Source organism: Macrobrachium rosenbergii, chromosome 20 (genome assembly GCF_040412425.1).
Source record: "Macrobrachium rosenbergii isolate ZJJX-2024 chromosome 20, ASM4041242v1, whole genome shotgun sequence".
Lineage (NCBI taxonomy): Eukaryota > Metazoa > Arthropoda > Malacostraca > Decapoda > Palaemonidae > Macrobrachium > Macrobrachium rosenbergii.
Genome location: NC_089760.1, coordinates 21,470,059 through 21,482,915, shown reverse-complemented (window position 1 = coordinate 21,482,915; position 12,857 = coordinate 21,470,059). Strand labels below are relative to the sequence as shown.

The 12,857-nt window shown below is 41.3% G+C and overlaps 2 protein-coding genes across 10 annotated transcripts in view; one reads left to right on the top strand and one right to left on the bottom strand.

Moving 5' to 3' along the window:
* Nucleotides 1–12,213, top strand: part of LOC136849145 (uncharacterized) — a 112,807-nt gene extending 100,594 nt beyond the window's left edge. The window contains exons 4-5 of one of the 2 annotated variants that reach the window (XM_067122222.1): nt 1,190–5,149; nt 5,203–12,213. In XM_067122222.1, the coding sequence (XP_066978323.1) occupies nt 6,329–8,152 (1,824 nt within the window). In that variant the 5' untranslated portion in view covers nt 1,190–5,149; nt 5,203–6,328 and the 3' untranslated portion in view covers nt 8,153–12,213. Of the gene's footprint in view, nt 1–1,189 lie in introns of both variants that reach the window. The other variant, XM_067122221.1, reaches the window with a different exon arrangement.
* LOC136849144 (uncharacterized) overlaps nt 1–12,857 on the bottom strand; it is an 85,754-nt gene that overhangs the window by 15,805 nt on the left and 57,092 nt on the right. The window lies entirely within an intron of this gene.

Sequence of the window (12,857 nt, the reverse complement as noted above, 5' to 3'; positions counted from 1 at the left end):
TAGGAAGGATAATTACAGAGACCCCTCACACTTCCAAAATGCTGGACAAGATATGGCAGGCCATGCAACTTCCCCACCCACTTTGCCAAAGCCAGAGCCGAGAGGAAAACAGACCTAGCATAAGGTCTCGGTCTGAGGGACAAGACAAGAGCTCAAAGGGCACCATGGTAAGACTCCTTAGCACCAGGACTACATCCCACTAGGTTTGGCTCAATTTTGAATCAGCCACCATTAGTTCGTTGACCAACTTCCGGGCAACAAAAGGTTTGTCACATCTATTTTCTTTCTGAAAATGTGTAAAGTCAAATATGTTTTCGATATTAACTTAGAATATACATAGTACTGTATATTTTTTTAAAGATTCCACTTGAGAAGGCTCTACCAAGTCAAAACTTTTAATCAAAACAATGAGACATTTGGCAATGCACAAGTTCCTTACTCTTAGAGTGCTTGAAAGACTTACAGGTGATACGGTTTTGATTATTTCTTTTACATAGCTGTATATTTACCCATTCGATATGCCACCAAGATCAGAAGATGCTAGAGGTAAGAAGCACAAGCATAAATCTTTATCTATGCTAGAAATTGTTTCTTCCGTTAGTGAATATTTAGTGTTCATTTTCCTCAATAGAAGGCAGTGTGCTTTGTTTACGTTTTGACAGCGAAGTGTCAAAATGCACTGAGTGATCGGCCAAATTCATTCTTTATTTTTGTCATTTCATTACCCTCTACAATCAAAATAAATGATGAAGAAACTAATAGTGATAATTTTGAAAATAGTAAATTTAGGAGATGAAAGTCACTAATAATATTCTGCAGATTCTGAGAAAAGTTAGGAACAGTAGTCAACTTACAGTTAGGCTAACTTAGGAATGTAGGCTAAATGTGTTAAAGCACACTATTTTAAAGCAAATTATACAGTATGACGTTATTAAGTGATAAAGTGAAAATATATGAGTATCTCAGCAATGTAGGCTAAATGTGTTAACGCACACTATTTTAAAGCAAATTATACATAAGTTATTAAATGATAAAGTGAAAATATATGAGTAATAAAATCATAAAAAGCAGTGTCAAACTTTGCCAAGTAGTAGGCTAAGTCGGCAACTAGGCTATTTGTTTGTGGAATTAGCTTGCAACACTGTTTGCGCAGTGGCTTCATTTTTTAGGAATGTATTCTATATTCCAGGATTTTCTGTGGTCTGGCAGTGGCCCAGTCCCAACGTTCCTGGATTTAAGAGGCTGGACTGCACCACGTTTCAACTGGTTTCCAGCTCATGCTGAAAGATACTTTTATATGAAAGGTGATGGTTTGTATTCCCACAGGAACAATTTTATGTTGGTCAAATTTGAGCACCTTCACATCTAAGAAGAAATAATCACTGAAGTATGTACAACAGTTATTTATAATGACAGTAATGAACATAGTAAATATGAATCAAATATTTTATTTTAAGGTTCACCCTTTCAATTTAGCCCAAATTGATATACTTTGTATTATTTATAACAAAAAATTAGAAGTAGAAAATTGTTATATTATATTGTACTTAAAACAGCTTATCCTTTATTGTACTTTAAACAGCTTATCCTGTAGACCTCATGACAGAATTGAGAATTCTGTTACCTCGACAAAAAACAAACTTGTATTTTATATAATAACTTTTCATTTCATTTCAGTACAGTATTATTAATTGACCAATATGGCTAAGAGTTACAATAAGAAATATATTTCTTTGTTACTGCAAGTAATCAAAGAAGCAGCTTTAACAAAGAGTAAATTCTGCTGAATTTGAAACAGTCATGCTTAAGTGTTCCATAACTGTAAACAGAATCAAAACTAATCATTAAATGTAAATAATTTTAATAAAATTTATACTTCTTTAATTTAAAAATACAGAACAGCGATTCTTTAAACTCTAGATGATTATAGTAAAAAAAATTAATTTCTGGGTCGACCTGTGTCAGCCAGTGAAATTGGTTCCAATTAGCACATTTCTAGGTATAAGATTGCTATATATACCAGAGAAAAAAGCTATGTAGAATGCTGGAGTTACTACCTCCAGTTCGATCATCTTAAACAGATGTCGATATATACCAGGGGTGAGCTATTACGCTTCCACAGGCCTTCGTCCAATAGACTTCTCAATTCTCAAAGTCCCAAATTGGATGAGCCGTTACACACTTGTAACCCAGAATACTCACCCGACCGCCAAGTAGGCATCATCACGAGACTGACACGTCATTCCAATTTTAGCACTGGTTGTGTTAACACCTCGTTCTGTGTGTGATCGTATTTTCCTTTTGGCAGCTCATCATGTCTTCCACCGAGATTTTCTCACCATCTAAGTTGAGTACTAATTCTGGTTGGATTGTTGGTCTTAGAGGCAATTTAATTTTAATCTTATGATTTTCTGTCTTAGTGTTTTGCAGCGCTGCGTCATATGCAGCATATGCTTTATGTTTGCCTCTTACACGCTGCGTCATATGCAGCGTATGCTTTATGTTTGCCTCTTACATTTTGATCTTCAATCTCAACATTTTTTATATTATTATGTGTGTTTTTCTCCTTGTTTTTGTTGACTCCATATAATTTGGAGTTTGTGTGGAGAGAATATATTTTACTTTGCATCGACTTGCTGGTTGGGGACGAGATCGTGTTTTTGCCTATCCACTATCATTTAGGCTGTGGGTCTCCCATTTTCTGACAATAGAATTTGGGTCCCTCTTATCAGTTTCTCTTCCCCTCCAGTTTTAAAATGTACCCTTTGGTGTGAAGTATTTATTCATGATGTTAGCTGTTTTTTACAAGGCAGGATGACATTTATATTTTTAGATTAAGTTTGGCATTCGTTTTGGCGTTCTGGCGGCCATCTTGGGATACACACAGTATCCTTATGTCCGATGCTGCGGCTTATTATTGGCCTGTCTTTTCACAATTGTTTATGCTTTTATATACGTATTTAATATGTTATCCTCAGGCTCCTCTTTCGAATGTTTTTATTGTATTGTTATCCTAGATATAGTTTTTTAGCCTTTCTCCTTAGGCTAGACGTGCTGTGCTCTTACACGGTGTTAGGCTACCTTAATCTCCCGTTCAGCCATTAGGCTTGGGAGGTTAGGGTTTGCCTTGTTCACGAAAGTGCCTGTAGTGTGAGGAATCCTCACTTTCCTCCTTCCCTGTTTGTTCTAGTCTCGTGTGGCTGGCTGAGCTAGGACCTTGGTCCTTCTCTCCCCATTACAGTGGCATACCCCACTGGTCCCCCGTCTAGTCCAAAAGCTTGGGTTTTGGAGTGTAGGCTACGGTTTCTTTCCTCTCTCGTGTATGCAGCTCAGTTATCGTCATATGATTTGTGACGTCACCTGTGCATTTCCCCCTGTATGGGGGGGTAACCGCTCACTGTTGTTCGGTTTCCCCCCTCCCCTGGGTGGTATATTCAGCATCTGGAGAGTGCTGCCCACTCAACCAGTCGTCGTTCCGCCAGGTTTATGTTACTTACTCCCTTTTCATCCGGGCGGTGTTTCGTAGATTTGCTTCCAATGTCTATCCGGTTGGAAGCTTGTGTGTCGAACATTGTCCCGCATATGCATGATAACATTCGGGATATTTATTATTATTTATTTTTCATCTCCGCCAGTCTAGTCCTGTTTTTCGTTGTTCTATCACTACGGTGATATTAACCGCGGTTGTTGGGGAGGTATATCTTTTCCCCCTTCTCCGCCATGGGGACTCCGTTCCCATAAATGTATATGCAGCGAAATCAGTGACTTGCAGCGGAGCATTATAACATCCCCTGCGGTGGAGCATTACAACATCTCCGCTTATTTATGATTCTAAAAACATTCGTCCCCTTTTTTGCCTTGTTTTTTCCTTGTATTAATTTTACGCTATTAACAATTTCTCTCGCCACCGGTCTTATTCCAGCGGCGCCTGTTCTTATGGTACTCATTTACCATCCTCCTACTTACAGATGGTACGTTGTGAAGAACCTGGGTGCTCAGCCATTCTCCAGCAATCGTTCGGTCACTAAGTGTGCCGCTCGCACTCTAGCTGTGCGGTTCATGTTGGGGATGGAATCGTTTGGCACCCAGAAGGCTGCGAGATTTGTTACGCCCTTTACGGACTGGCGTCCGATGAATTGATAAGTGTCGAGAGTCGACTAATTTGTAGTCTCTTTTGGTTATATTACCTCTTATAGCTCTTCCTTTCAGGAGGGATTTTTATTAACGCCGCCTTCTCTTCCAGGCTAAACCTGTAATCCGCTCCACAGCGCTGTCGTCTCTGAAGTCCTGGGTCGGTGGATTCGGGAGGAATGTAGCAGCCAGCAAACCAGACACGTTCTTTCAGAGGAGATATGTAATCTCCTCTACCCTGGTGCCCAGATTTCGCCGCTTTACCAAAGGACTTAGCCGCCCGATCATTGAAAAGATTCGGCTGGATACACAATCCTCCCAAGACGACGCCCTGTGCGGAGAAGTAGCGGAAGAGGTGGCGGCTATTAATTTACATTCAGAACCCATGATTGTAAAGTTGACGTCCATCAGGTTGAAGGTAGGGTGGTAAGTGAGACAGGCGGGGTTGGTGTGTAGGTTCCATCTCTTAATTCACCGTCTTCTTCTTCCTCTTCCTTCCAGGGTTTCCCGAATCCAGCTAACCTTGGGGACAGATCTCAATCTGTCAGGCCCAAGGTAAAAACACAGAAAAAGAAAGATTCTTCAAAACCTTCCAAACCTCAAAGGTCTCCCTCTCTGTCATCTCCGGTTCCCAAACCGGTGTCACCAATAATTAAGGCTGCTCCCCCTCATAAGGGGTCGAGATCCAGAATTTCGAAAGCTAAGTCTCTGCCTGACTTTGATTCTGAGGCTTTCATAAATCTTTTGATGGAGAAGATCGACTCTAAAGTTGACGCTAAGCTTGATGGTATTGCTTCAAGCCTGAAGTCTTCCGGAGAGTCTATGCAATCTTTGACAGAGAAGGTAGAAGCCCAAGAAAGTCTGATTTCCGGGTTCATCCAGTCTGGAGCAGCGCACCAGTCCCATGTTGTCCCGGATGCCTCCAAACTGCCTCCCTTTGATAAAGGGAACCCATGGCGTCTGGCTTTACATGCTCCCTTGCATAATGACACTTTGATCATCGAAGGTTTAGGCACCCGTCGCTTGGAGGAACTGGAGCTCTTCCCGCCCGACTTAGTTCCCCCCATCCAGGTTTCGCCAGGCTAACGGAAGAAGCCTGGGTTACGTCTGATAAGGTCCCTAAGGAGACGGTTATCTTTCCAAAGGATCAGGCTCAATCTACTCTGTTGCGCGCTCTCACCAGTTGGGAGTGCGAGAACACTAAACTCACTCCTTTCAAAGGGACTTTCACGATGTTCTCTACTGGCGATGCCATTCCGACTCCTTGCACTACTAAAATTGCAGAGTTAACTCTTCAAGCGGGTTTGGATGGCAAGCCTATGCCTCAGCTCCGGGAAACGGATTCCACTTCTCTCCTTTTTCCCGAGATTCGGAGTGTTGGTTGGGAGCCCGGCAACTTTACAGAAGGGAAGCTCGATCCTGAGTGTGCCTCCGCCTTGTTCAGTGAGCATCTTCCTCAAATTCCAGAAGCTTTGCTCAAAGCAGAATTTGAAGCCAGGTGCAGGTTAGGTCGTTCCCTGCACGCAGTCACTATGTCAAAAGTAACAGCTCTAGCCTATCATGACGAGCCCTTGTTTCAGGTGGTTACAAAGTCTTTTCTGGCTTCCTTCCAGTCAGATCTTTATGACTTTGTAGTAGCCAGACAAAATTGCAGAAAACACATCTTTACGGAGACCACCATCAGACATGAACCTAATAGGCTAATAAAAAGTTCTATCTGGGGACCTAATCTCTTTCCAGAGGATGAGGTTAATACTGTTATGGCTGAAGCTACTAGAGCCAACCAAAGTCTCCGTTCTCGTTGGGGCCTTCCTTTTAAGAGGAAGTTTTCTGATACCTCCGGCCCTCAGCCTAAAGGGAAGAGGTTCAGGAGGTTCCAGGGCTTTAAGAGACCTCAAGCCCCGACTGTGCTTCAGGCTGTTCCAGTGTCACAGGTCGGGCAGCCCTCCACATCTAAGGCGCAACCCCAACAGCAGTTTGTTTTGGTGCATCCGAATCAACATGCTTCCGCTGCACCAACTTTTGTGACATCCCCAGCTTTCAACGCCTCGTTTGAAAGCTCGGGAACATTTCGAGGCTATAACAGATATGCGAGAGGAAGCAGGGCTAGAGCTGCCTACAGAGGTAGAGCAACATCCAGGCCCCTCACAGGGAAGGGAGGCCGCAGGGACCAAAGGTAGCAGACCTTCCCTAATCAATGAGACACCCAGGTAGGAGGGAGATTGTATCTCTTCAGGGACCGTTGGGCCTTCAGCCCGTGGGCCCACAGCATAGTCTCGAAAGGACTGGGTTGGAGCTGGTGCAAGGGGCCTCCCCCACCAGTCAGGTTCCTTCAACACCCATCCCAGGACTTACAGGACTTTGCAGAAGAACTCCTGCAGAAGAATGCAATAAGGAAAGTCAGACACTTGAAATTTCAAGGCCGTCTGTTCAGTGTTCCGAAGAAGGACTCAGACAAGCAGAGAGTAATTCTGGACCTGTCCCGTCTCAATTCATTCATTCAACGCGACAAATTCCACATGCTTACAATCTCACAGGTACGGACCCTACTTCCTCGTGGGGCCGTCACCACCTCTATAGATCTTACAGACGCATATTATCACGTCCCTTTTGTGAGAAACTTCTCCCCTTACCTGGGATTCAGACTAGGAAAACAAGCCTACTCCTTCAGGGTCATGCCATTCGGGCTCAACATCACATCCCGAATTTTTACCAAACTGGCAGACAGTCGTCCAAGAGCTGTGGTCCCAAGGGATCATGTTGGCTGCGTATCTGGACGATTGGATTATTTGGGCACCCAGTGTCAAAGAGCAACCCATATAGTCATCAATTTCTTGGAATACCTCGGTTTCCAAATAAACAGGAAGAAATCACCCTTAGTCCCAGCAGCTCAATTCCAGTGGCTAGGGATTCATTGGGACCTCAGCACTCACAAACTGTCTTTGCCACCAGCCAAGAGAAAAGAAATAGCCAAAGCTACCAGACAGTTCCTCAGAAACAAGCATGCCTCTCGTCGTACCCAGGAAAGGATTCTCGGCTCTCTTCAGTTTGCTTCCGTAACAGACTTGCTGCTGAAAACCAAACTGAAAGACATAAACAGGGTTTGGTGAGCTTGAGCCAACAGGCGGAGCAGAGACAAACTTTCTCTGATCCCCAGATTTTGAGGAAAAGACTTCGCCCATGGTCGACAGTCAAGCTCTTGTCAAGATCAGTGCCTCTCCAATTTCCCCCTCCGTCTCTCGTGGTACATACAGACGCCTCCCTGAGCGGTTGGGGGGGATACTCCCAACACGGAAAAGTCCAAGGAACGTGGTCGACAGTGTTCCACCAGTTCCATATAAACATCCTAGAAGCCATGGCGGTGTTCCTAACGTTAAAGAAACTTCGCCCGGCCAGACAGATTCACATCAGGTTGGTACTAGACAATGCAGTTATAGTACATTGCCTGAACAGGGGAGGCTCCAAGTCAGGTCACATCAATCAAGTGATGATAGCGATTTTCTCCCTAGCAAGGAAACATTGTTGGCATCTGTCAGCCACCCACCTGGCAGGTGTCTGGAATGTCATTGCAGACTCACTTTCCAGGACAACCCCACTGGAGTCGGAGTGGTCTCTAGACAAGAAGTCATTCGCGTGGATTTATCTTCAGGTACCGGGTCTCCAGCTAGACCTGTTTGCCACAGAGAGCAACCACAAACTTCCCTGTTACGTAGCTCCCAATCTGGACCCTCTGGCTTCTTCCACAGATGCAATGACAATCGATTGGAACAGGTGGCAAAGGATCTATCTGTTTCCCCCGGTAAATTTGCTGATGAAAGTTTTGCACAAGCTGAGATCATTCAGAGGCCGAGTAGCACTGGTGGCACCCAACTGGCCAAAAAGCAGTTGGTTTCCTTTACTTCTAGAGTTGAAGCTCACTCCCAGACCTATTCCCAACCCACAGTTGACACAAATAGTACAAACTCGGATTATGTCAGCTTCCTCAAGAATTCTCAGTGCCCTAGCTTTATGGATTTCATGAAATAAGCAGCGCTTAAAGACGCCAAAATTGACCCTCTTAATATATTATTCATTGAATCTGATAAAAGAGAATCTACCCTCAGGCAGTATGACTCGGCAGTTAAGAAATTAGCCTTGTTTCTGAGAGAATCAAATGCTCATGAGATGACCACGAACTTAGCAATCTCTTTCTTTAGGTCATTATTCGAGAAGGGTCTGGCTTCTAGTACTGTTACTACAACTAAATCTGCTTTAAAAAGAATATTTTTACATGGTTTTAATATTAATCTTTCAGACTCGTATTTTTCATCTATCCCTAAAGCATGTGCGCGCCTTAGACCAGCAACCCGTCCACACACGGTCTCCTGGTACTTAAATGATGTTCTTAGGTTGGCATCAGACACTGATAATCTTTCATGTTCATACCTGAGTCTGTTAAGGAGAAAACTGTTCTTAGTAAGTCTAGCCTCAGGGGCTAGAATTTCTGAACTGTCTGTTCTTTCTAGAGAATTTAATCATGTTGATTTCCAATTTAGGACTTTGACAATTGAGAAGTCTATTGGACGAAGGCCTGTGGAAGCGTAATAACTCACCCCTGGTATATATCGACATCTGTTTAAGATGATCGAACTGAGGTAAACTCCAGCATTCTACATAGCTTTTTTCTCTGGTATATATAGCAATCTTATACCAAGAAATGTGCTAATTGGAACCAATTTCACTGGGTGACACAGGTCTTCCCCCAGAAATAGATTTTTCCTTTGTCAAAATCCCTTATTTAGATGACAATACAAACCTTAAAATCTTTAAATGTTCGCAAACACTGGAACCCACAGTTTCCATTTACAGTATTCAAAATTTGCTAAGAATTTACATACTGAAGATCTCGATTAAATTCCTTTTAACTGTGTATAAGGATGACTTTTATAGCCAATTGGCAACTTGTAATTTGTGAATTTTTCAAAATTGGCCCTAAATTTAAAGTTATATCTAATTTAAATAAGGAAAATCTAATCATCACTAGAAATACCTGTAACTGAGAATATATACCCTTCTTTAAACTCAATGTTCATAATGGCCAAATTACTTGATACAAGACTAAACTGATTGAAACAAAGATAAAATTAATACTGCTCCAAATACTTTCCATGTTCTATCAGTTTACATGATAAAGTTAAGGACCTTTAGAGTCAGTTTATAAAGCTATAAAATTTTTGGATTAATATCAAGAAATATTATGCATATGTTTTAATCTCAGAAATTAACTCTAGTAATAATTTTGAAATCTGGCATAATAATAATTTTGAAATCTGGCATACTAACCTATCTTCCATTAAGAATTTCTTTGCTAATGAGCATACTTCATGTAAAATTGTACCACCACACTACAATACAACTTATGTGTGCCATTCCTAAATTTCATTAAAATCTTATTAAATTTAGGTACATTTTTAATTTAAACTTAGATCAACTTAAAGATGAATACAATGTTATTTTTTTTTTTTTTTTTATTTTTTTTTTTTGCCACAAAGCCATCATTTTTCAACTGCTTTTATGTATGTCAGCTCCCTTTTCAAAGGAAAGAAACTAAAAAAAAAAAAAGAAGAATGAAACTTCATCTGCACATCAGAGATCCAAGGTCCCTCGAGTAGCAGAAAATGGCCATATCAAGTGCTGTTTAGACTTGACTCTTAGGAACCTGGAGCTAGCAAAATAACTTAACAACTGGATCTGAGAGTCACATAATTTTGGGGACTAAAGAACGGTCATGCAATCAGCTGGTACATTGTGTAAGGGTCTTTAGCACCTCGTTCAATTGTTTTTGTTTGCTGGGATAATCAAAACTGTTGCCTTCTGATTGTTCCCCAGTAAAGGTTGTTTCACCTCTTGTTTTCTGGTGTAGGTGAGGTGGCGACTGATGGCCTGTTTCTGACTAGAGGCAGTCAGTGAAGTTATGGAGACCTGATCCTATGCAGCAAGGAGGACTTGACTAATAAGTCAGTATTGATATGCAGACCTGATCCTATGTAACATGGGGGACTTCTTTAGTCGAGTCAGTAACAGTATGGAGACCTGATAAGTCCTAAGCAGCATAGGAGGGCTTTAGTCGAGTCAAGATGTAATGGCGATTTGTTTTGGGACTCAGGACCTGCAGGGTGAAGCACAAGTATGAGGTCCAGCAGAGCCAGCTTCATCTTGGGTTGCAGCTTCGAATGCAGTTGCATGTGTAGCTCCAGCTGTGTGCGTATTTGCAGGTGATCCAGAAATATCTGCTGCGTGACACGTTTTTCCCCTAGTGCCTGGAGTGTCCTGCACTATTTATTGCAGAAGGTTTGAGAACCTAAGGTTTTTTGTTCCAGGTGTTGTTTTTCCAATTATTATTCTGTGGACGTTTGTTGTACTAGAGAGACTTATGATGCTGTGTTTTCGTGCCACTTTTGGTTATGTTGTGTTAACCGTGTTTTGATTATCTTTATTACAGTTTATGGTCCTATTTTGTCCATGTGTAATGTTTTTTTGACACAGGTATTTGTAACTGTAAACTGTTTGTCATACTGCCTGTTATTATCATTACCGTTATAATTGTGTTTGTTTGTTTGTGTTGAGGTCCCCCAAAAAAGTGTTTATCACTGGATAGTTTAAAAATGTGAAAAGTATTTCAGTTGTTCGATGTAAATTTAGTTCTTTAATACTGTTATAATTGGCTGTAATAACTGACATTTCTATGTTTTGTACTGACTCTGTTTATGTAAATTAGTTCTTGCTTCCCCATTTATAAGTAATGTTTACCTGTTTTTGTTAATTATGTACTGACTAGGTTATGGTGCTTTTCCTGTAATCAGTTATACTGAATGTTTGCTTTTGTTTTATCTGATGACTCAGATATAATTTATAGGTTTAAATTTATTTAATATACTAACTTGCTTGTAAAAATGTAAAAGCTGTAAATTTTGTACAATAATAAATTAGTATTAAGGTCTGTTTTGTACTGCTTAGCTCCTTTGTCTGCCTCTGCTGCTCTCGGATTATCTGTCCAATTTATTTATTTATTTATTTTTTTTTTTTTTTATTAAGAACCTGACAAACCCAATAGGGGTCCATAACACTTGTTAGTAATGCTTAAGTCTGTATTGCTGAAGGACTCAATAAAAATTATCCAAAGTCTTCTCTGCAGCATGAAGTGAGTGCCTCAGCTGAATTTAAAGGAAAAGTGACCATGATTGGGAGGATGAGGAATCACAGTAAAGATCATCCTCTTCTTCAAGAGGGAGTAACAAACAGTAAAGATCATCCTCTTCTTCCAGAGGGAGTAAAAAATTGCCTACAACAAAAAGAGGACCAACTGAGAACAAATCAAAGGATATATAAGCCAGACTTCAAAATTAATTTAAGACTGTAATATGTTTTTGGGGATCTCTACGAAGCAAAACTGTTGGTAGAAGAAATTTCCTCATTACTGTACTTTAATAGGCCAGAGATATAGATACAGTCAGTATAGCCTTAATTTCATGACCTTTAGCCTCTGAGCTGGATGCTACAAGTCGAGATGATTTGACATAACCAAACTGAAATAGTGTTTACAGACATTCCATCAAATTCATGCCAGTGCATAAAAACAACTGGTTCTCCCCATTCAGTGTTGGTTCTAAGAGAACAACTCTCAGTGAGTCTTAGGTGCCAATAAAAGAAAATTTTCCTTATTCCCAAACTGAAAAGTAAGGATGAAATAATAATAACAGTGCAGGATAAGCCCCATAAGAAATTGCCCCATAAGATATTGTCTGAGCTTTCACCATCAACCCATCACATGCAATGCCATTTGCAGCTAACACTTCAAAGTTCAGTATAGATGACTGGTCCCACCCACTAACGGGAACACCAGGAACGACTTAGCAGACAACCTCATTCTGCTTATGCCGTATGTCCATCGGAGGGGAGGAAGGAGGGCTCCGATCATGTAATTACAGTACTTGGCTGTCAAGACCATCTTCTCTTCCATTAAGTTCTTGAGAGGGTGAGAACGGTTCCAAGTCATGAAAGGGTTCTCATTCTCGGTTAAAAACCCAAGGGTAAACAAGCAAACTGGGTAAACAGCTCAAACTAAAAGAGGAACATAAGAGGTTCTATACCCTCTTCGATAAAAAAGGCAATGCTGCCACTGAGTCATAAGTGTCTCATAAGTGTCTCAGAAGAAGAAACTCAGAGTCTGAGATAAACGATTCGGAACATCGTTCACTTAGCTTGGTAGACTGAGCTACATGATGAAGTCTGCATCTTTCAAATGTCTCTTGTAGCACCGCTGAAAAAAGCTCCTCCTTCCTGACAAGCACCCGGATAGCCCAAAGCCTGTCCGCTACAAGCGTACTGCTCTTGAAGTGAGGTTGTTTAAGATGAAACGAATAGTGGAAGGATTCTTGGAGAGTCCAGCAATCAATTGTAGCAACTCGGGAACCATAAATTATGGTTCAGAAAGGTACTACAAGGAACATCGTAACGTTCTGACGAGCCTGAGAAAGTTCACCCCTTCCTTGACCACGTCAAACAGTGGAAGAGCTTAGATGTCCAGGTTGGAACAATCTTGCAGAAAATGTCTGTTCCCAGACGAGAAGATTCCCTTAAGGAGGCAGACACTCAAGATCAGACTGCCCCATAGGGGCACATAACCTGACAGTTCAGGGCATTCAAGATCCACTTGAGAGTAAGTGAGTTTCTGAAGGCTCAGTTCA